At 39.1% G+C, this 24,537-nt stretch overlaps 2 protein-coding genes across 2 annotated transcripts; both read left to right on the top strand.

Annotated features, from left to right (window-relative positions):
* Window positions 1-4,268: 4,268 nt before the first annotated feature.
* On the top strand, window positions 4,269-13,716 carry LOC104949190 (very-long-chain (3R)-3-hydroxyacyl-CoA dehydratase-like). Its single transcript, XM_010775497.1, has 11 exons — window positions 4,269-4,478; window positions 6,180-6,225; window positions 6,368-6,441; window positions 6,934-7,098; window positions 7,774-7,825; window positions 7,917-8,027; window positions 8,742-8,869; window positions 10,286-10,398; window positions 10,482-10,588; window positions 10,688-10,819; window positions 11,738-13,716. Exons 1-11 carry the CDS (start codon window positions 4,398-4,400, stop codon window positions 11,812-11,814), a joined length of 1,086 nt encoding a protein of 361 aa, XP_010773799.1. The 5' UTR covers window positions 4,269-4,397; the 3' UTR covers window positions 11,815-13,716.
* A 938-nt stretch (window positions 13,717-14,654) lies between these two features.
* On the top strand, window positions 14,655-23,320 carry LOC104949192 (sodium/potassium/calcium exchanger 1-like; the record flags this gene model as incomplete). The annotated part of the gene is made up of 7 exons (XM_010775498.1): window positions 14,655-14,867; window positions 15,493-16,640; window positions 19,332-19,490; window positions 21,388-21,496; window positions 22,565-22,618; window positions 22,911-22,961; window positions 23,243-23,320. Coding segments are annotated over exons 2-7 (1,420 nt in total), but the record flags the coding sequence as incomplete, so codon positions are not given.
* Window positions 23,321-24,537: the final 1,217 nt, after the last annotated feature.

Raw genomic sequence — 24,537 nt, 5'->3', positions numbered from 1 at the left:
GGATTGTTCTTTCTTAGTAAGATCCCATTTTCATTAAAATTGTGGTCTTACCTTGACTTGAAGATGAAGTCTATGCTATCCTTCTGGACAACAATCTCTATTAGTTTTTTGTAAAAGTCCTCCTTATCTTCCTGTAATTTGAAAAGTCTAGCTTGTTGTTTGTGTCTAACGTCTCTGCGTAGAATAACAGTAGCAACAAGAACCTGTGGGCTCATGTGCGCCCCCTTCAGTGCGGCAGAGGTTATGGCTGCCTCCCCTGGTGCTTTTTTCATTGCCGTTATATGATGAGACCAGCGAGACTAAATATCATATACGTGAAATAAGTTATTTAGAGACTATGGATGGCGAGGATAAATGTAATAAAGGGATCTACAAACATTACATTGGTGACCTACAGTGAGATGGTAACAGGCATGCGCTTAGTGCCCGCGCTCCAGCCAGTTTCTGTGGGGTGACGCATTCTGAGGTGAGGCAGAGCTCATCTGTGCCTCACCTCACCTCACAGTAACTGGCTTGAGCGCGCTCACAAAATAAGTGCCCGCGTTAAATTAGTGCCCGCGCTCCAGCAAATTACTGTGGGCTTACGAGAGGCAGAGCTCGTCCCTGCCTCACTTCTCATCGCTACCCGTAGTTGTAGTGGAGCTCGGCAAATTTGCTGATTTTGACTTTAAAAAGCGATTGGAATCATACATAAAGCACATTTACAACACAGATCAGTGGAGACATTTTATTATTATTACTATTTAGTTTTTCTTTAGTTGTTTTTCCGTTACATTGGAGTATGACAGGTGAGGCTCTGCCTCCCCTGCCTCCCCTGACCGCACGTCGCTGGGTAAGATATAGGATGGGAAAGTAATGTCCCCACCTGCAGGAGGACTCTAACTTTATCACAGTGGTATCCTGTTCGGTCAAATGGCAGTTAGCAGCATTTGTCAGCTCCGTCTGGAATAAGAAATTGATGGATGAGCTTTTAAAGAGACAACTACTACAAACTCTGCAGAGTCTAAAGCATCTATAGCTGAACTTTGGGAGCATATATCAACAAAACTATAAAACTGTCAGGGTAAACAGTCTGAAAACTCAAGTCCCTCTTCAGGACCAACTCAGTTAAAATATTGCCTAATTGGTCTGTTGTAAAGGATGAAGCTTCACAATGACAGAGCTGAGTGTTCAGTGCACAGCAGGTGAACACTTTCAGCGCCACCGAGCATCATGCCAACAACCCACATTTTTCACTCGTACTCTTCCCTGATTGGCTGGTTGATTAATCGGCTGTCAGGGTGACTGATGGTCTCAGTGCTCATATCCAACACATCCAAGGTAATGCACTGATGCGACGCCCGAAAGCTCCCCAATCAGCATTTCTCAGTGAGCAGAGCGAGAAGGAGAGCGCTGTGTTCATCTATCATTCTGATAGTAACTGGTACAGCGCAGTTGACCCCATTCAAAACCATTTATTAGTGAAACTGAACTGTCCCCACACACAACTGATGTGGAGTTCCTCTGACCTTCTCATGTAGGCTAATAGAACTCCATAATAACCTGGATAACATGTGATTGGTTCACAAAGGTTGAAATGACATGGATCATAACTATCACTACCTCTATTGTTACAGCAGCTATGTTTTATGCATTTTCGTTGGAGAAATAACACTTTTAAGTAGACATATTCTGAAATATAAAACTAGGCTGTAATTAGAAGCCTCAATGCGGCCATATGGAGATTGCTGTGTATGCTCAGATTTAGTCGAGTTTCCTAAAGATCACTCCTCCTGAGTGAGTTTCTAATGTTCACTGATCTCTTCATCAATCTTAAAATCTAAGTCTTAGTAAAACAGCAAATGCAAGCATATTTATCATAGTAGCCATTATTATTTTTAGCCAATTTGAGGCATCAATGAACTTCAGGACCCAGAGTTCAATCCTTTAACCTGAGCCAGCTCACAGCAGGAGAAGCTACGGTGAATTTGGAGAGAATCAGGAGGTGCTGGAAGCCTGACAGCGTGACTACGGATGTTTTATTTCAGTGGTTCTCAACTGGTGGGTCGCAGACCCGTTTCGAGTGGGTCGCAGATGTGTGAGTGAAGAAGATTTTTTTTTGAACAAAAGGGAAACTTTTATTTTGAAGGCCCAATTTTCTAATGGTGTGCATGCAGTAGGCGTTGGACTGGAAGTACCGGAGACCATAAACGGTTTTGAAAACTTCTGTTACGTAGTGATCAAATTCTCACATCTTTGCTGATGTTTTTTCAGTCTTCTGGCCAATCAGAATCAAGATTGCTGCCGGAAGTCCCCACGGAGAATGGAAAACACCCATATGAAAAAGATCGGTTTACATTTTAATAATCAAATAAGTATGTGAACATAATCAATAACTTACCATAGCTAATAACAAATAAATGTAACTTATCTTATTTTTGTGGTTCATTTATATCTTATTTTACCTAGTTAACCTTCATTTATTTATGCATATCTTTTAATATCTCCAGTTTTAAACGATATTTTTGGTTTACCGTCCTATAGTATACATTTCAAACCTGTTGTTATTTATCCTAATAATTATAAAGGAGTGCCTGGGATTCTTTTTTTACATAAATGGTGACCAAACCGTTTGAGACCCACTGAGATAACTTAGACTAAAGTGAACTATCTAAACACTCAAGAGTCCTTTACCTCACTGAGCTGTAGTTATCAACCTCAATCCAACAACAATCCGCGGTACCGATGCGCGCCCTCTCTTTCTCTCTCTCTTGCTCGCTCGGAGGCTCGCTCGCACTTTGGCTGTGAGCTGCGGGCGCCTGATAAGTCAGCATCCCCCACTTTCATCACTTACATCGCCCATCGTACTGGGCAAATGAAAAGTGTAACCGGGGTGAAAAGGGTGTTATCTTGACTTAATTATGAATGTTGTTACATCAAGGCTAAAAGTTAGGATGAGCCAAACAGTCAAAAATGTTTTTTCCCTCCCAGAACTACCAGCGCCACTACCTTTAAAAGGGAAATAATGTAATTTGACTCCACTACATTGTTGAACAGCTTCAGCTTCAATAACAAAATGCATCTTTAAAAATAAACTAGTTGACTAATATAACTCTTTAAGTCACTAAAAAGTTCAATTATTTAATATTTTACGAAAAGTCAATCATAATTGTGTTGTCATACAGTAAAATGCTACTTCATGCAAAAATACAATCTAGAAATATTTTTGAAAATAATGTATTTGTACTTTTACTCGCCCTCTTGTGGTAGATTCTGGTGATACTGAGGTAAAATAACAGAATTGCACAACATCATGAATAACATCTGGACCCAAAGAGTTGAATTATGCATCCTTGTTGGAAACATGTTATACTTAACAATGTATGTGATTAAAATGTTAACACTTTTGCCTTCACTATATAATCAGTCAAATAATCTAACATTAATCTAATATTAATTTGCAGTTAACTGTCCTTATTTATTGCAGTCTAATTAATGGGTATGAGATGTGTTTACTGCTAGAAGAGTCCATTTCTGATCAACAATGACTTTGGTTTGCTCTGGGAATTTAGAGGTGATATAAAGAGGATTGTCTTGAGGTTTATTATTGGTGTGATGAAATAGGAGACAATTTGATACAATTACTTAGCAGGCAGGATTTTCCTATCCAATCATTGATCCAATACACAACTATTGTGAGTTGCATAAAAGCCTTCTTTGAGAATGAATAAGATATATTGTTTTAAACTTATAAAAGGTTTTCTCACTCTTTTCATACCGATTTTTTAAATATAATGTAGTTATATGGTTCCCATATTTTTGAAGTAAAAACAAACAACTTGTTAAGAAGGTTCTAGTAATTCACTGCATTTCCCCTGTAAATAACAAATAATGTGTAGACCATACAATCCTGTCTGATAGCGCTGATGGAGTGCTGGCACTCCATGTCTAATTTGTCTAATTTGTATTTTTCTTATGTACTTTTAGTTATTTTATTTAAAAAAGAAAAATGTTGTACTTTTTGCTTTCATCTCAATAAAAATGTGAACACATTTTTTTTTTAATAATAATAATGTAGACCTATTTAACTCAACTTAATATTGTTATTTTATTAGGTAATTTAACCTTTTTGTGAGGAGAAAATACATCAGACACTCACTATTACAAGATATTAATGTATTAGTAATTTAATTTTAAGTAAGTGTGGGGACTTTTATTTTGAAACTTCTCATTTAGTCTTTTAATCTTATTTTGAAGCGCGTAAACGCCCTCCTCCCGGAAACATGCTCCATCACATCCCCTCTGTTGTGTGTGAGTGGGGGTTGTTGGCAGGCTGTCAGATGAGGACGTAGGTTTACAGTTTTAGTATATTTCTTCTCATTTTATGGCATGTAGATATCAGAAAGAACAGAGTGACAATGCAGATCCTCACCCCGCATGTTTACTGGGCTCAGCGGCACTCAGAGATCTTCCTCAGGGTGGACCTGAGCGATGCAAAGGTAACCACGCCAGCTTTAACTCTTATAGACCTGTCGTTTACTGATAAAGACATATGGTTTAATGCCTTTAATCTTTAATATATTAATGCTGTGGGTGTAAAAGTGGCTTATTCATGTTTAACATATCCCTATGCTAACGGCTAGCCTAACCGTTGGCTACCGTTACACCGCTATTTTTGACCTATGACGTTTATGTGTGATGCCCAGAAGAAAACTGATAATACGTTAATAATGTAATGTTACGCATTTGTTCTACGTCCAAAAAATATATACGTTTGTTTTTTACGGCAAAATACAAAGTGTAACGGGAGCTGATAACAATGTATTGTCTGTCGGTCGGACTTCCTTGTGAATCACTACTCTCGAACCACTATCAACTACCACTAAAACAAATACAATGATATCAAAGTCAGAATAAATAATTCAAGATACAAAACCCAGCTCAATACTAAATATATTGGGATGTTAATGCTTTCTGTCAGCCAGTCGAAACCTGTATTATTACTACTACTACTACTACTACTACTAATAATAATAATAATTGTGTTTATTTTTGTGATTTATCTTTACCTCATCACCATCTATAACTGACTACTTTCATCTTATTCTGTTGGCTAAGTGTTTGCATTAGTTACAGATATTGCTGGTTTTCCTCCTCCTCGTCCTGCATCTGTTCGACAATGATCCTATAAAAGATGCATGACTTGTAATGGTTGTTCTGGATCTTGTTTAGCCCCTTAGCAGAATGGCTCAATGATCACTGAAACAGGCTGACAGAGGAACACCTGTCATGTTACGTATTTAACGCCAATTTATCAATAAGGAAAGTCTGAATATAAAACATATAAAATGTGTTTCAGTATAATGCACTTACAATCATTCACACAAATTACAGCCTATAAAATGCCCAAAAAGTTCAAGCAACACCTTCCTGCTTTACGAAATATATCGTTTTAGATTTTGGGTATTCTAATATAGCAAAAGTGTATTTACCTGGTTTTAAAGGTTGCATTGCAGTAAAGATATTTGTTTTCTTAAACTTACCATACCGCTCTATTAGTTGCCCTACTTATCATCCCTATTTGTGGGTATAATTTATTGCATTTATATAATATTACAGGGCTGTTGTATTTGACTGCAATACTTAGCTTAGTGTACATAATAAACTGGGTACTTGTTTTAAAGGGTTAAATCTGGGTAATGTTAAATGTTTGCAAACCAAAAACAATAATGTGTGGCTCTCACTAGTAAGTCTTTTGTGAATTAAGACAGATATATCTATTTGTTTGTGACATAACTCCTTTAAAGCCAAAAACCCAATAACACCATCCTTCTTCTTTAAACCCTTATTACAGCACCTACTATGTATTGATCTGCTGTTGAAAATAGTACCCAACAAATACATTTTTTTGTTTTATTTAAGTAAGATATATAAATAACTACATTGGCCAGCTGTTTAGAAAGAATGAATTTATATTTGTTTTTAAAGAATTTCACCTTCAGAAACCAATAAGCTCAAGGTTCATTGCAACAGATATATTGGGCATCCTATTGCTACAGGGACTAACACATTTTTCAAAATGTATTAATTGGATTTGTTGATAGTAAGAAAAACATTGAATATCAACCAGCTTATCCTTAAATTTGTATTTTGTGCATCAGTGTCGGGTTGGTGGTGATGGTTGCTGTTGTGTTTTTTAGGATCTCGACATCAGTGTACAAGAAAACAACATACTTCAGTTCAAAGGTCAGTATTTACATGGGTGCTTGTGAGGAGGAAACACACTTGCATAATGAAAATATTGAAGCAAAACATTTTCTAAATAATCTTTAAATATTTGACATGATTTATTATATTTGACATGATGGCAATTCATATTGTTCCACAGCACAGGGCCATGGAGCTAAAGGAGATAATGAATACAAGTTTAGTCTGGAGTTTCGGGAACCTGTTAGAACTGAGGTAACAATATTTTTATTCATCTCTCACTTATGTGTGTTTAAATTGATTTTAATATTGATTTTTGTCCAGTTAATTTAAATGTAATCGAAGTACCAGTGTTCAGGAGGGCATTATTGATGTGTTTTCTTACAGTGTATAATATAACTCTTAAGTGTTGTCACTTTGTTTCCAGCAGTACTTACAGATACCGAGATATACATTTAAAATTAAATAATGGCCTTAAACTATAAAAGGCAATACATATTATAATTTTCACAGCAAGTACAGTATGCACATTGGCAAATTTTATACAATTTCTCTGTATAATGACTGCATAAATGTACCTTATAGAAATAACTTAAGTCGATACAAAATGTGTTCAAATGTGTCCTTTAACCAAGTTATTTTCAGTCAGTAGTTGATAAAATGTGGTTTCCCAAGCTACTCACATTACATCATTGCCTTCTGCTTGTCTCAGTTACGAAACCTGATAGACATTGTAATACCTTTCAGATCAACCATAAGTCCACCCAGCGTCAGGTGGACATCAAGATCAGGAAGCAGGAGGAGCGCTGGTGGGACCGGCTGACTCTGCAGGAGAAGAAGCCTCTGTTTCTGGCTCCAGACTTCGACCGCTGGCTGGACGAGTCGGACGCCGAGATGGAGCTTCAGGCTAAGGTACTGTGAACATAAAATCAAGTCCACACTGAAAAGGCTTTTGACTGATGAGGCAAATGAGTAGATGGGATCATTCTAATTTCAGTTAGGACAGTTGGTGCTATTTTTAGTCCAAGCTCAAAGTTGTTTTAAATACAATGTCGGACTTCACTGGGATTTTACAGTAATGTGAACCCCTTTTACACATTAGTTGACAAAGCCACCATCCAAAGGGATCTCTCTTTGTTTGGGAAAACATAGCAACTATTACAGGAATGCCAATTTCTGAAAATGATTCAATAAACTATGTGTTGGAAAGAAAGGTAAGAAAAGCAACATTTATATGTTTTAGAGTCTCACAGACATAATGTGATCCACCCCTGCTGTTTCTCTGAATGGTTTGGCTTAGCATATATCAAACACTCCACCACACTGTCTAACTTTATATATATATATATCTAAATTATATTTAAATATATATATTTGCAATATTCCCGGTGCTAGACCTTTTTAAATGGCACCTTTTTCTTACTACGATTGAGTGGACTGTGTTAATACAAAATCGCAGTAGCTTTACAATTCATTATTATGACATTTAAAATCTTTTTTTTATGTGGTAATGTAAAGTGTTTACTAACTCGTTTTTTTAAACCTTATATTTAAAAAAAATGTCTTTTATGGTTTGATTTTTTTCAGGAGGAAGAGAAAATAAACAAGATAAGTGTGGAGTCGAGAGTTCGTACAGACCGTGAGTCCCACTGTGCTCTGTGCTACCTTCCAAACACATGTGTTAGCAACATTAGCATCAGTTATTTGAGTTATATTCTTCTCTTCCTCAGCGTACCTTGGGCTGAAGAGGGGCTACTTGTTTATGTACAACCTGGTGCAGTTCCTGGGATTCTCCTGGATCTTTGTCAACATGACCGTTCGACTCTTCATCCTTGGTCAAGGTTTGTAGAGGAATACGTTTGTGTCCGGGTCAACCAGTTACCCCGCAGTACTGGAAGCCTGTCTAACCATTTTTAGAGTGTTTCTGTAAATACAAGATATCTGCTTTTCTTTTGTTTATTACTGATAATCATTTGGTCTTGAAGCCACAGTGCATTACATTACATCTTATTTAATTACATGTAGATTATTAGATTCTGCTGCAAAGACTGGATACAATGTGGCTATAATCATAGTATGCCATGAACAGACACACCACAGTTTATTTGAAGTAACTTTAATGTCAGTTACATTGTTTTTGTGCTTTGTTCATTACTTCACACGGATCTCAAAGATGATCGATGTGGAACAGTTGAGTAAAAGCAGAATTGGCAAACTGTAAAGGGATGGACGAAATAAAGATAAAAACCTGGGACAAAACAGACAATTGCACTCCCTTTAATAGCTTTTACATTTCATGGGCTGCATAATAAATAAGACATAATTAGCACCACTACAGCTAAATGAAACACAGGAGGTCCAGAAACACAGAGAGATAGATAGAGCTCTGTTTTTCTGTTTTTTTGAGAGAACGATTCACAGATGAGCTCATTTAAATTGAAACAGGAACACGGCTACGCAGCAGGGATTTGTTTTGCAAATGATGAGGATTATGAATAGACGCTTATGCAATGTGCGGTTTAATTATGTCCGTTTGTTTCTCTCTCCCTTCACAGACTCGTTCTATGATACCTTCCACACCACGGCCGACATGATGTATTTCTGTCAGATGATGGCCGTGCTCGAGGTCATCAACCCCTTGCTGGGTCTGGTTAAGACTGGATTCTTTCCTGCTATGATACAGGTAGAGAGAATCACTTCATGTTTTATTCTGATTTCAAGCCTGATTATGTAAACCCAAGTAACACCTAAACATTTGAGTCATCAAAAAGCAAAGTTACTTTAATGTAGCTAACGTAAGTTGTCACACATTTGGCTAAAAGCATGTGGAAACCTGCACATTACATGTGATATTTAAAATATCTCATTCCAAAACCATGGGCGCAAATCTGCTGCATGCTCCACTCTTGGGGTTTCAAGCTTTAGACCTGCTGTAAAGAGTATCAGTGACCTAGTTTACAATCATCACTAATGCATTCCTTATGACCTGGGCATGCTAGAAAAGAACCAGTTTGTAGGATTTGATGCCATTTGCTCTAAGGCGTAAGAAAAATATGGCTGACATTGAGCGAGGGGCCCTATAATGCTGTTTGGGATCTTCCCTTTCTTGTACTGTGTGTGTACATGTAAATGGTCTGCAAAGGCCTTCCAGGGGGAGTTTCTCCCCCCCCTGCCTGAAACGCCTCCATTTCACTATCTAACACTTGAGCTTCTATTGGCTAGCGCTCTAACACATTGTTGATGAAAGGCTAAGGGGCGGGACATTTCTTAGCAATTGACCAATCACAACAGAGCCGGCCAGCTACCAATCAGAGCAGACTGGGCTCTGGTTTCAGACAGAGGGTGAAAAGAGGTGCTGCATCACAGGCAGTATGAGGAAAAATAAAAAGCTTTTTGATCATTAAAGCATGGAGACATGTCACAGTAGAAACACTACATACTGACATACACCTGAATATAAGCATCAAGGTCCCTTTAAATATGGGGCAAATGCTGCAGATTTTCAGACAGTTGTAAGCAGTGGTGTTAAGTAACTAATTACATTTAATCAAGAAGTTTACTTAAGTGCAATTTTGAGAGACTAGTACTTTACTTGAGTATCTAATTGTTTTTCTACTTTGTACTTCATTCACTACATTTATTTACTACCTTTTGGATACTTTACAGAATTGGATTAATGATGTACATTTCACAATCCACCCTGCAGTATTAGAAAGTCATTCGAACTAGCTGCACCTTTACCAGCTTTGAGAACACTTTAATGCAGCAATAATTATGATCAAAACATTTGATATATATTATTCTAAAATGGGCCAATCTGCATAATGAGTACTTTTACTTATGGTACTAACTATTTTGATGCCAATACTTTTTTACTTTTACTTGAGTAACATTTTGAATGCTGGATTTTTTCTTGTAACAGAGTATTTCTACACTCTGGTACTTCTACTTGTACCCAAGTACAGATCGGAGTAATTCCTCCACTTCTGGTTGTAAGAATAGTATTGTCTTAAGCATCACTATCTGATACTTTAGCATTCATATTTAACATCATGTGAATAACAGTATCTAAACTCTGTCTGATGGTTCTCTGTTGCAGGTGGCAGGGAGGAACGTCATTCTGTTTGTGATCTTCGGCAGTCTGGAGGAGATGCAGAACAAACCTGTGGTGTTCTTCGTCTTCTACCTGTGGAGCACCATCGAGATCTTCAGGTCCGTCACATCATCATCCTCCCCTCACTGCTCTACATGCGTAACTGCTTCCTCTAACACAGGCTCTTCCTTCTCCACATCAGGTACCCGTTCTACATGCTGGCTTGCATCAGCACAGAGTGGAAGCTGTTGACGTGGTTGAGGTACAGCCTCTGGATCCCTCTGTACCCGCTGGGGGTCTTGGCTGAAGGTTAGAGATTAGAATACTGAGAAAACAGTGGCATAGACAAAGTTGGAGGGGTACACATGAGTTGTTGCTGACTATGTGTCTTTCTGTACCTGTTTCCAGCGGTAGCCGTGATCCAGTCCCTGGCCATCTTTGATGCGACGCGTCTGTTCAGCGTCCCCCTCCCCGCGCTGCTGGGAGGCTCCCTGAGCTTCTCCTACACTCTGCAGATCTACCTGGTCCTCATGTTCCTAGGTGAGACATCCCTTACCTTCGACTGTACACAATAGCTTTAAGCTTTTATTAGCTCATGCTTATATCCAAAGCGACTTACAATAAACCATAAAGACACCAAGTCAGAAGAATGCAAGTATATTCACTTTGAATAAGCAAAACCATGGTAGGTTCTGGTGCATTAGCTTCAAATGTGCGAATCCCTTTAAATGCAAAATGTATTTGTGTGTTGGGTTTAGTGGCCAAGATACAAGCAAGACATCTGGGTATTCAGTCAGTGACGAAGCGTAACTTATCATGTTGACATTCTAATTCTAAATCAGCATCCAAATGCTGTCGAACAAAACTGACAATGTATGCTGCTTAAGGAAAACTAATTGAACTGCAAAAGACAAAGTCATAATAAAGACAAATGTATTTCGATCAATAACAATTTGTTATCAAATTACGAATCATAAAATATGAAGTCAGACATTTGAAGCTTGATTCATAAACCTCAAAAGAAACGGTGAATGAAAATGTAGAAAAAAGGCATTTGGAGTCTGCTGCAAAGTTCAGTTTGTAGAGCTGGCTGCCCACATACTGGGGCTTGGTCCAGATGCGAAGGACCCGGGTTCGAATCCAGCCTGGGACCGTTTGACCTGTGCTATCCCCTCCGTCTCCCCCTTTCAACACTGTCATTTAAATAAAGGCACTGGTTGCAGAAAAAAACCCTAAAAAACTGAAGACAACATGTGTTTTATTAGTTGCATTATAAATGTCTAACTGGAAATGTCATTTGCATGTGCAAAAATGTCCCTGGAAACAGTTTTGAATGAAGGAATGATGTACTTGTGTTGTGGAGACGGGGCTTACTAATGTGTTTGTGCAGTCACCCGATGAGTGTAATATTACAGCTAGTCTATCAGCTTCATACTGACGGCTGTCTTCTCCTCCCAGGACTCTTCATCAATTTCCGGCACCTGTACAAGCAGAGGAGGAGACGATTCCGCTCGAGGAAAAGGAAAGTCCAATAACTCATCAGCCTATTTTTAAAACACCCTGAACTGCCGTCCTGTTAAAGATTAAGCAGAAGGTTTATTTTCCTCAATTGCCTTTCTCATCTTCTACACACATACACTGACCTGAAGGAGGACTTTTCCCCTTAATCCTCCAATGGGTGAACTTTCCCCAGACCACATCCTGTTTATCCTTCTTTAACAGCTGCACAACACACATCACCTGAAAAAACTGTACATCCAGTGCTTTACTACTAGTGTGTTTATTCTCTTAAAAAATGTCATATTTATCAAGATGTTTGTCCACGTCTGCAGTGGGACATGGAGTCCTATGTTCCACAGTTAGAGTGGTTAAAGAAAACTCTTTCTGGGAAGGCTCGGGCAGATTTGCCCTTTTTGTTTTATTTATTGCTTTAGGATTATTTATTAAATGATGGTCTTTGTTGGATCAAAACTCATAATGTTTTTAGATATCTTTTAACCCATTGAAGAAAAATCAATGATCCATCATCGGTGATGTAAGGTAGATAAGCTAAAACACCATGGCGCTTGAGAAATGGTCAGATATGTTTCCAAACACTGAGCCTTGTTTGTCTCAGTCAGTCATTCACGGCTTTGAATATTAAAAAAGCCATGCAAATTACTTTTAAGAGGAATTTTTATAACTATCTTTTCATGAAACACACAATCCTTCCTATTGGCCTTTCCACTAGTTTTATTGGCAACCTATACAACGATTAAGCTTCTACTTTGTGACCTACAAGGAGGACATGGGATTGACAAATTATGATTGAAGTATTGTTTGTTGGCTTTTTATGGTAAACGCTAAAAAAAGCACGCTAAACATACAAATGGCAAAATAGGAAAACGTTTATTTGAGGATAGGAATGGAGGATGAAGTTGAAGGGCTAAATAAAAAGGTTATCTTTTTATAACTTGACAAATGCTTTTGGTGCATTAATAAAAACTCAGCTGAGTACTTTATGCAAGTTCTGAATTGACAGCACCCCCAGAGTCCAGTTTTATCTTCTTTAAAGCACCATGTCAACATTTAAAAAATGGGCAACATTGGACACCGGTGGTCATTTGAATAAATCCAACAATCTGCCATGTGGACACTGACATGAATAGAAGGAACACAACAAGCACACACTGTTTTCTCTGTAAGTATACACAGTTGATGTGTGTGTGGTCAGTTTGCCAATTAATGCAAATACATTTTTCTACCATCAGAAGCTTACACTACAATCATAGAAATGCAACCTTTTGTTGTTCTTTGAACTGTGGATGTTTCGGTCAAGTGACAATTCTCTTAAATGTGTCTGTTAGGAGAAAAAAATTAAACTCTTGGCCAGGTCACTTTTGGAAAAGAGATTTTAATTTCAATGAGTCTTTTACCTGGTTAAATAAAGCATGAACTCCAGATGCACCAAACATCCTTTACAATCCAAATCTGCTCTTACCCAGGTGTGACGAATTACAAATCCCACTGGATCTTAAATTGGAGAAGTGTGTTAGATGGTTTATTATTAGCACTGACGCTTCACACTAAAGAGGGGGCAGGTGTTATTCTACTGTGAAACTGAGTGAAGAAGCTGAGCACAGGCAATATTGTTGAAGGATATGACATCATCAACAATGAGCCGTCCACTTCCTGTTCCACCCAATCTGTTTACCCTTTAGACTTTCCATTTGTTTTGGATTTATTTGTGTTTATTGAAGTTGTTGATTTTCATTTGTTTCAGTTTTTTTGTTAGTTTTTTCGAATGGTGTTTGGGAAAGATGTGTACTTGTCATAAAGCTTGATTTAGACATTATTTGCATTTCAAAAGTCTTTAGGCAGGGACATTCAGACTAACGCTGCATTGTGATCACAAATATGGTTTCCTGCCTAAAATAAACATCAGTTTTCTAATTTTGGAGGCCGGGTGTTTTTTTTCTCTGAACTCAGTTCCTTTTATAAAATGTCTAATTAATTCTTTTACATTTCGCTGCAAATAGGAAAGGATGGATGTTGTTGGAGATTCAAACGTATTAAAATTTCATGAAAATGTTTCCATTTCAGAACCATTCTGGATTATTTTCAAGGCGACATAAATGGTCAAAGAATATCTCATCATTGTAATTTATTTAGTGAGCGTTTGCCCCCTGCCACTCTTTAAGCCCCCAGCCACAGGGGTTTTCACTTTGCCTGATTGGACCTTTTCTCTGTGGCTGTATTCACCTTCTTTTTTTCCGTCAGGGCGGTACAGCTTAAGCCTTTATAATCATAATTTGGACATATTGGTGAAAGTCGTTGGGCTTCTCAGCAGATGATTTAAATGTAAGGAATAAGTAAAGACTTGTGTGAGTTTTTGTACATTTTGACAATGGAAAGGAGGTCCCATTCAATATTACTTATTGTTAATGAATTATTCCTTTAACTCAACTTGAATCCAATACATAACACAGTCCAAATTCTTCAAGCTTAATTGAAATTGAAATTTGAGATTAAAAAGAAACCTGTATTTATAAAAAAAAAAAAAAAAGAGTTTCTTAATATTGTCATGTTGTAACAATAGTAAAAGTCTTATTTCCATATGTAAACATTGGAAATGTTTCCATTGGAAATACTGTGTATTATCACTGAGGCAAATATTTTCCCACAAGACGCACTTGTTTTCCAACATACATGCTCATGTTCTGCACTTTCATTACACGAATACATTAAATCCTCCACAGCCCTAAAATAAGACTTCACCTGACCACACCCTAACTAAGGACCAAACCCCTCCTGTCAGCCTCTGAACAGCAAACAGGCATCGCCCGCAGCGCCCCCTCCCAGATTTCACCCCGAACCACCACCACACTTTGAATGTTGCTGTATTGATACAGCGTTATGTGCGAGGAGGAAGGTGAGAGGTGTTCGGCTCCTAATCCTCTTAACTGCGTTATGCTGACCGTCGTCCAAGCTCTGACATGCTGTGCGCCCTTGTAGCTCCCCCAAACCCCGGAGTCAGCATCTCTGCGTCCGTTACGCACAGCTGGAGGGACGTGTGCAGCGGCGAGGGAGCGAGCAGCACGCGCAACAGGTAGGACCCGCACCCTGCTTAACAACAGCTTTCTGGATTTTATAGTCCTTTTGCTGATATTTTTGGATGTTGAAGGAATAATTGACCGGCTTGTGTCGACTTTACATATTATAATCGGCGCTGGACTCACATTTAAACCTGAACACGCCCTTTCTGTTCTCATATGTGTTTGTTTTATTGTTATTAATGCTCTCCGAGCTGGGTTAATTAATGTAGCATTAATGATCGATTATTGCACGCGGGACTTTCATCTCGTTGTTTCCGAGAGCTGTTGCCTCTTATTATTAATAATTTCCTGATTATTAATACTAATAATCAGAAGCCATTTCATAATTTATTGATTTATTGTGAAGCATTCCGGCATTTTTCCGGTATTTTTTCAACGTGTCTTCAATTCACTCCTTTTTTAAGAGTAGCAAAAGCCTGCGTGATTATGTATCCATAGTAACAGGTGGCTGTCTGAACCCCCTTTAACACACACACACACACACACACACACACACACACACACACACACACACACACACACTTCTCTTCAGTAGGTTTTCCTCTGCAGCTATGCAAGCACAATGGACATAACACACATGTTCATGCTGATGGGATTCCAACTGTTTTCTGTTTCCAGTCCTTCCACAGGTTGCAGCTGCCTGCTGTAGAAGATGAAACACACTTGTCCGTTTGTGTGTGTGTGTGTCTTATCCATTGGCCATTGGTGTCTTCCCGCCACATTACGGAGTTGAAACCATCAAGGAATAACAATGCATCCGACATAACTTCCTGTTTGGAATCAAGACCACAAGGGCAATGAAGGTGCACTCTCCCCCGAGGAGGAGACTCAAGCGCAGTCGCCTCCTCTTCTTCCTCTCAGGTGTGCTGCTGTGCTTCGTCTACACGCTGACTCTGAGGGCAAGGCTATCAGAGCCTGGAGCCTCCGCCCAGAGGGACCACACTCTCGGAGCAGATGTGAATAGTGATGATGATGATGTTGTGGAAGTCAACATTCGGGAGGTGATAGGTTCAAATGAGACGAAGGAGGAGGAGGTTGTCTCACCTGAGAGCAACAATACTCCTCCGGTGATAGTTGTCAACAGAACAGATATCCAACAGTGTATCTACGTAGATCCTCAACCTCCCCTGACTCAACCGCCCCCCACCACCCCTCACCCCGCAGCACAGCCCCCTCACAGGAAGGGCGGTTTTCCAACGGACATCTTCACAGTGAAGCAACGGCGGCAGGGCTGGGTGGTCCTGCACCTCATGGGCATGATCTACATGTTTGTCGCCCTGGCCATCGTCTGTGATGAGTTCTTTGTTCCCGGGCTGGAGGTCATCACCAAAAAGCTGGAGATCTCTGAAGACGTGGCGGGGGCAACCTTCATGGCGGCTGGAGGCTCCGCCCCCGAGCTCTTCACCTCCCTGATAGGCGTCTTCATCTCCCACAATAACGTGGGCATCGGCACCATCGTGGGCTCGGCCGTCTTCAACATCCTGTTTGTGATCGGCATGTGCGCCATCTTCTCCCGGGAGATGCTGCACCTGACCTGGTGGCCGCTCTTCAGAGACGTAACCTTCTACATCCTGGACCTCATCATGCTCATCGTGTTCTTCGTGGACAACATGATCCTGTGGTGGGAGAGCATGCTGCTGGTGCTGGGCTACATCAGCTACGTGAGCTTCATGAAGTTCAACAGTCAGATCGAGCACGCGGTGAAGACCCAGATCAACAGGCACATGAGTATCGTCAAGGTGTGGACCGCGGATGATCCAGAGAAGGTCAGTTAGTGTCACACATCTGGATGGATGTTCTGGTCAAATTAAATGAAAAATCATGCAATTAACAACAAAATGATGTGTTCACGCCGAGGTTGTCAATAACAAGCCGAGTTCTTATTAGTCTGCGTCCACAAAAGCTGATTTAATGATCAAATCAGGGTTTTATTAGCTCTATTCATTCAATTATCAGCTCCCCTTTCAATGGCTGCAGTTCCACATTTCTGATTACAGCCACAACTTGGCTCCTTCAGTACAATACATTCAATAATTGAAATCCCTGCTACACTAAAATATTTACTGTGACAATCCTCGTGATTTTACAGTGGCTGTTGTTTAAATGTGTCTGTGATGTGACAGATTATAAACAGCTACAATGAATCTGTAATGATCTGGTTAAAGTAGAGACAACATGATTAATCAATTGACTTGATCAATCAAGGTAGAGAAAATCTAAATAACCTTTTTTACAAACGTATTCAAAAAGATATAAAGAATAATACAAATTAACTGGTTATAGCTCATCTAGGACGCAAGTCAATTGTGACAGTAAACTGATTATCTTTGGGCATTTTTTAAAACAGTTTTCTAAGATTTCATAAACTAAGCAATCAAATCACACCATTTTTTTGCCTATCGGACATACCTTAATGGTGCCACAAATACTCCCGAGGTGGATGAATCTGCCGCTGAAAAAAGACCCAAACAATTGCCCTAACAACTAATTAAATATTCAGCTTTTTTAATCACTTTAATCATATATCAATGAGCTGATTTTAAGATGTATGTTCTCAAAAGGGGCTTGCGGCTGCCACAGACATGGAGAATCAGCAAATATTCAAAGATGCATTAATGCATCGCTCGTTTTGGTATTTAAGTATTTTTTACAGATAAAACAAAAGATACAGGCGGACAACACAGAGCAATTTTTACCAGACAGACTTCCAATTGTACACAGAATATTTTCCTCCCTTTCATCTGGCCACATTTGGATCTGCTGCCTGTTCACATACAGTGAGAAAGGGACAGTGATTTGTGGGTCTGAGCAGGTGATGGCCTGTATTTGTGCAAAATCCTTTGATGATGCTGAGCAGAAAGGACTCCAGGTGTCACAGACAGCGTGTCACAGTGGGGAAGTGATTTAAATGTCACTCTGTTTCTGTCACAGCCCCGAACTACCAGTGAGTAGAGATGGAGAATAAAGGAAAATGTAATAATGTATTTTGAATGGGCTTATTTACTTGCAGAAGGCCTGCAGACTAAACGGCTTCCTGCAGCTGACAGAAAGCAGTAAATGTCTGAGCCTGTAATTAACATGCAGAGCTGTGTTTCAGCATTTCAAGTATCGCCAGCACATTCTTCATTCAGCCTGAAGCACGTCTGCCGTCAGTAACACTGGGCGTAATGAGGCATGCTGCCACATTAATGGGTCAAAATTACTGGAATTCAAAACATACTTTTCCAGGAATTTTAATAAACATGCATTATTCAAAAACGTTCCTTTCTGAGCATTCACAGTCTTATCTCAAGTTAACGTGCATCATGTTGCTGAGAGAGATGACTCATGCAGCTGGAGACACTGTAATAAACAGTGGCGAAAAACATGAATTAATAACAAAACAAACATCAAATGAAAATAAATAAGAAAGAAAAAAATATATGACTAGCTTCATTGTCAAATGATGCAAATCTGTTCCCAGGCAATTTACTAGGAATTGATTTTATTCTGCTCAACAGCTCATTTAATTCAGCAATTGTATCACTGCCATGACTTCTTCAGGGTCTTCATGCAAGCTGATATCCATTATAAACGTATATCCTTTTTAACAACTCCTGACATAAAACTAACATTCCATGTAGTGTATCATGTTGTCTATTTCATGACGTCACATAAACTGCTGCCTGTTTTAGCATCTACCTGCAGGTCCAACAATTGTTGCTTTATACTTTGTCAGTGATGAAAGCTGGGTTTTTAGGTACCTTAATCCAAGAGAAATTCTTATTTTTTCAGATTTTTAATTTGCCCACAAACTGAGGGGACCATGTTGCCTAATGTCATGTAGCACATTGTGCATGGCTTATGACTAAATATGATGGAACCTCAGACATGTGCTCTGGAACAGGTGACATTGAGCAGGTTTAAAGACGGGAGAACTCAAATTGTCACAAAAAGAGATGATTTAAAGAACGAGAATACAAAGCCTGAGAGCGAGTGAGAGCTTTGTCAGTTTTGCTGTGTGGCAATTTGATCAAACACATTTATTTTTGCTGTTTGCTCTAGTTAAGCCAAGCAACAGCAGAACAAATGAAAGTGTCAAAACTAGATTTTGACTCAAATGTTGGGATGCAGTTATAGAGCAGGATCCACTTTAAGGATTAAAGTTGGTGATGGGATATTTTGCTGACAGCGAGAAACTCATATAATGGAGTGATAGGATTACTGTACAGTCCTTCTGATTCATAGCCAGTGACACAATCAGATTTAATCTTACTCTGAGTTTCAGAACAGGATTCACGATCAGGATTACATGATACAGTATGTGGGATTTTTGGAGATAAAAATCAACTTTATATGTAATGCAGAATACGTTTCCAGTTCGATCACTATGAAACAAACAAAATGTTGTATTTGCATGCACAAAACCTGAATGACTGAGGTGCTACTATCTGATTAAGTTTTCATTGACTTTACAGGAGAGTGAAGCTCCACCAGCTCCTCCTGCTGCTACCTCTGCTGCTCCTCCTGCACTCAAAGCTGAAGAAGTGTCCAAACGAGAACCTGAACCTGCTCCCAGCACTCCTCGAGGCAACAAACCACCATCAGACCCCCAAGAGGACAAAGAAAGACTCAGGGTACCAAAAAAATAAATTTGTTTAGTTTGTGTGCACTGAAAGGACGTGTCATAAAATATATTTCGGTCATTTTATTAACAATCTACCAGTGTTCAAGATGTTAAGCCCCGAGCCTGTTTTTCAGGTCTCAGGCTAAAAAATGACATTCCCAGAACAAATGACCATATCTTCCCTTCTAAAAGGGTTAAATGAATAATATTTTTTCTCAAAGCAAGGTTACATCTGTGAGTTGGATGTAGAAGTGTCAGAATCAATATAGATGTTTTTATTTTAAAGTAAATTCAGATTGAACACAGTAAAAAAATGTAAATTATTGTGTCCGTCCAAAAAAAAGAAAATTACTTATAGTGAAAACCACCCTTGAATGATGGGATGGTAGACTAAAAGCTTTAGGAATCCAAACTACAACATATAATAAGTACTCTGTATCAAGATTGATGCAAAACAAGTGAAATTTGACCTTTTTAGAGAGATTTAGCAACAAAATTGGGTGGATTTGGCCTATCTCTGGCCCCCCTTGCTCGATTTTGCTGATTGACATCTCTTTCTAACCGTCAGAGCCAATGGAATCGAGGGGAACTCCCACATACTCCTTATTTGGTAATGTGTGTGTGTGAGACTGACGCATAGCCAAAACCGGAAGCTTTGATAACTCTGGTGGCTACCATTAGCAGCTAACTTTTACTCGCCATTGAACAAGTCTTTTGATCAGATTGACAGCTACGGTGAGACGATCTCCCTTAAAAGCTCCGTAAAGGTACGTGTTGTGATCTCTGTGTTTGCTTCCCCTGTCGCGAGTTCGGATCACTCAGTGATGATATATATACCTAAATAATCTGTGGAACCTCAGCTTTAATCGGATATCTGGTATGTGCAGCTACGATAAGTAATAAGGGTATCTTTTATCTTGAGTTCTGTGCCAAAGTGTGTTAGTATTTTTCGCTCGGGGGTCATTTAGATGCTTCTTATGAGACTTGTGTTTTGTTTTGGTAAACATTTTTGTATAGTCAGTTAGCTGAGATTCTTCCCGTTAATCTGGTACAACACATTAATAGGTTCTTAAATATTAAGATGCCCTGAGACACAGTGTCGTGAAAAAAAAAAAAGCCCCCGCCGAGGGGGGCTTTGGGGCTTAACAGGATTTATTAACTCAGTGAAATGCTCCTCTGTGTATGTAAGATTTTGGCTAATCAACTGCTTGATTATGTCTGCCTCTTTTAGTTACTGTTGATACCTCAGTAGGCTTTTTATTCTTACTGTTTACAACAATATCACTGCTAAGCTGTTCACAAGGTTATTGAAAATGAATATTTCACCCTATTCCCCTTTACTTGCAAAGTTGTCTATAGTTGCTTCGCTAAGTGTTGGAGGTAATGCCAAGACGCTGCTGTAGCTAGCTAGCATGTTTGCCAGACATGCTAACAACTTAAAGCAGCCAACATTTTTTATATAATTGTATTTCATTTTACGTCAGCACTCCTGTATGCTTCATCATTTGGAGAATTACAAAAGGGTGCTTTTTTTAAGCAACTTTTGCAAACTATCAAGTGAACCGAGAGTGATGATGGTAGTTATCCATTTTAGCAGGCAATAGCCTACAAATACATTTTGTATTTTGCAAAAAAGAAATGAAGAGACCACTGCAGCATAATCAGTTTATCTGGTTTTACTTTTTATAGGTATGTGCTTGAGTAAAATTCCAATTTCTTTATTTTATTCTATAAACTACTGACAACATTTCTCTGTTAGAATTCAACAGACACTGGAATGGAATGGCTGCCATACATGTAGAGATTGAGATTTAAGAAACATTTGGATAGGTCTCTTAAAATGTTTCAATGCTATTACGGTTCCAATGTTTTCCCTGATTCGACTTGTGTATCTTCTGCCCTTTCAGGTGCGTCCCGTCCTGCAGCGAGGCGGCAGCTCGGCCTCCCTCCACAACACCTCGCTGAGGAGCACCATCTTCCAGCTGATGATCCACACACTGGACCCTCTGAGAGAAGGTAACTACCAAACCAACAATAGTTTCTGCAGTAATAAGATAGCATCTGCAGCCTGGTGGTCGTAATGTGTATATAGAGTTGATCAAAAAGAAAGGTAGGTTAGTCTGGATGCAATATTGCTAGGTAGGTAGTTATTACTTTTATTAGAAATGCTGCTTTATATCAATTAATCAAATGAATATCATGTGTTACAAAATGAAACAAATCTAAGAAGCTGGATGTAAGTTTGTTAATTTATCAATCAACTTTGCTTGATCAACTATTATGCAGTAACTCAGCCCTGTCCTGGCCTGAGCATCCTGTCCCTTCCTGTCAGTCAGGGTAACGTGATGAACCCTCGCGACCTTCAGCCCGTCCTCAAACTGCCGGGCCGCTGTTCCCTGGCTCTCACAGCACTCGGCCACCGCTGATCCTTAATCAGCTTTTCAATACAGGCTAATAAAAGCTGGATAAGAGCCAGCGTGCTAGCAGACCGAGCTCTTTATCTCTGTGGAGCCTAACCTTAACCCTTTTAGTATTGGACTGACTCTTTTAACATGTAAAACCTGTTAAAGACCGACTTAACAGCAAGTGGTACAAATATATGTTGGAGCACACTTTAAGCTTATTTTTCCTTTTAAGTATTTAAATAAACATTCACACATTACCATACGTTAAAAGCTGTTCGTATGTCCCTGGCGATGCAGATGATTTATTTTAATTTTATTGTCGATAACTGGTCAATCAAAGGCACATCACATCCGGATAGTTTTGTCAGTTGGAGACGTGTCTGGCAACAGAAAATCCTCTTTGAGTCCTCTTGGGTTTGGGTGTTGGTCTTTTCAAATTAAACAGGGAGAGATGTTTTGTAAAACCCCCGCTTTTTATCTGACGATCAACCATGGTCCAGGCTATTTCATATCAGGTAATGGAAAAAGAATTGTAGAAAATCTCTAACTATAGTTGGAAGTAGAGTGTTGAACATCTGCACAGATTAATCAGTTTGCGGGACACTATGTGCAGTCAACTTCAAATAAAAGTACGATGGGCTCAGAAGTGAATATGGTTGCTGTGCGTTTCCATCCGTAGAGGCAGCCCTTAGAGGGGCCATGAAAACACCGGGCCTGAGGAAAGCCAGGAGAGGTAAGAGCGCCAACTAGATGTCACCTGGTTCTGTTCCCCGTCGTGTGTCCTGTCGCGATTGTACTCTTCATTCTCAAGTTCAACCCTGTCCCCCATTTTGAGATGGTTAAACACTTATTGGATTGCAATTTGGAATCTGTGGGAGCACATTTATTTCCCATTCCAGCTTTATTTCATTGTCTGATCAAAATCACATTTCAAAAAGGATATTTTATCTCTACTGTAGATGCATGTTATTAAAGTGTCACATACTTGTGGAACACTAATAATGGCATGTATTTCTGCCAATCAGAGACGTTCTTTAATGGTGATGTTAGAGGGGAGGGGTCAGTACAGAAGAAAGGTAAGACTGGCTGTTGTTGTTGTTGTTGTGTTTGTGGATGTTGTTATTGTTGTTGTGGTCAGTCCGGGCTGCCGTACTGGTTGTGAATTTGACATTAGATGGTTGCATGTTCCTGTCTTTGCATCCAGTAGTTACTGTAATGTTATGAGACAATCTTTTACAAAAGAGCGAGAGTGTGAGTGTAAGGCATGTTTGTTTGGTTGCACAGTATTGGCATGGACAAAGTATCTCATATAAAAAGCCTCCGTGTTGTATTTGAGCAATGATTCTCTTGATTGCAGCGAAGAACAAAGTAAAGCCTCTGAAAGTCCCGGTCACGGGCAAATTAGAGAGCAAGTCCCATCATGGCGTCTCTGAAGGTGAGTTTAATGTTGGACACTAACACCTTTTGAAAGGGGACATTTTGATTAAAGCCTGCAGTCAGATGAGAAGATATAACTCATTTCATGAGATAATTGCGGTAAGTGAATTAGCCTAGCTAAGCACAAAGAAAGTAGCATAGCTAGCAGCTAGCCCTAATCTCAAATTCTATTATTTTCAACCATGTAACTAAGAACATCATATACCTTACATCTTTCTGTATTTATTAAACAAGATAGTTATTTTTTAGGAGTTGTTTAAAGCTTTATTTGTTTTCCCTTTTGACAGGAGGTGAATAAATAATCAACACGTTTATTTATAGCATATAGCATAAATTATTTTTATCTTCTATGTTTATATTGTTTATTTTCCACTATGCATTCTAATGATTTGCAGTACTTGTTTTGCATGCTGCTGCAACGAAAACATTTCCCAATTCGCGATCAACAAAGTATATCTTATCTTATCTTATATACAGAAATTAGATGTATAAATATTTCTCTTTTTAAAAAGGTAAATGTAGACATCAGGCATGTTCTGTGTCTTCTTGTGGTATTTTTTGTTTAAAGGTTTGAATGCTAAGTGCAGCACTGATATAAAAATATTGGTGGTGTATGAATCCTTAAAGACTGTGCAGGGGTGAGGAGGTTGTGTTTGTGTGGAGTAATGAGATCCTTCAGATTCTGAGGGGCAGAGCAAAGTGGAGCTGCAGGGAGTCTGGAGAGGCCTTAAGGAGCCTGAATCAATCAGCCTAATGATTAACATACGTGTGTGTGTGTGTGTGTGTGTGTGTGTGTGTGTGTGTGTGTGTGTGTGTGTGTGTGTGTGTGTGTGTGTGTGTGTGTGTGTGTGTGTGTGTGTGTATATCCTTTTTTCCTCCATTACTGGAACATGTTTTGCTCCCAACACTCCAATCACTCCCACTTGCACTTGATACTGGCTCACACAGCATAATCATGTTGGGGCCCATGCAAAGGTCTGAAGTTAAAGTGTTATGTTAATGTTGGCATCAGCTAGCTAACGTTAGCTGTAGCAGCTAGTGAGCAGCACGGTAATGTTTTGCTAACATTAAAGGTCCCATGTCATGGCCAGTTCTACTGATCATAATTCCATTGTTGAGGTCTACTAAAATAGATTTATACTGTGCAATTGTCCAAACTCACATTGGTTTCTCATCCAGCATCTCTGTAACGTATGTGTATTCACTCTCTGTCCT

The sequence above is a fragment of the Notothenia coriiceps genome, unplaced genomic scaffold, assembly GCF_000735185.1.
Source record: "Notothenia coriiceps isolate Sejong01 unplaced genomic scaffold, NC01 NC01_scaffold00015786, whole genome shotgun sequence".
In the NCBI taxonomy this organism is placed as follows: Eukaryota; Metazoa; Chordata; class Actinopteri; order Perciformes; family Nototheniidae; genus Notothenia; species Notothenia coriiceps.
Note: the sequence above shows the minus strand (reverse complement) of the source record. Positions and strands in the feature narration are given on the sequence as shown.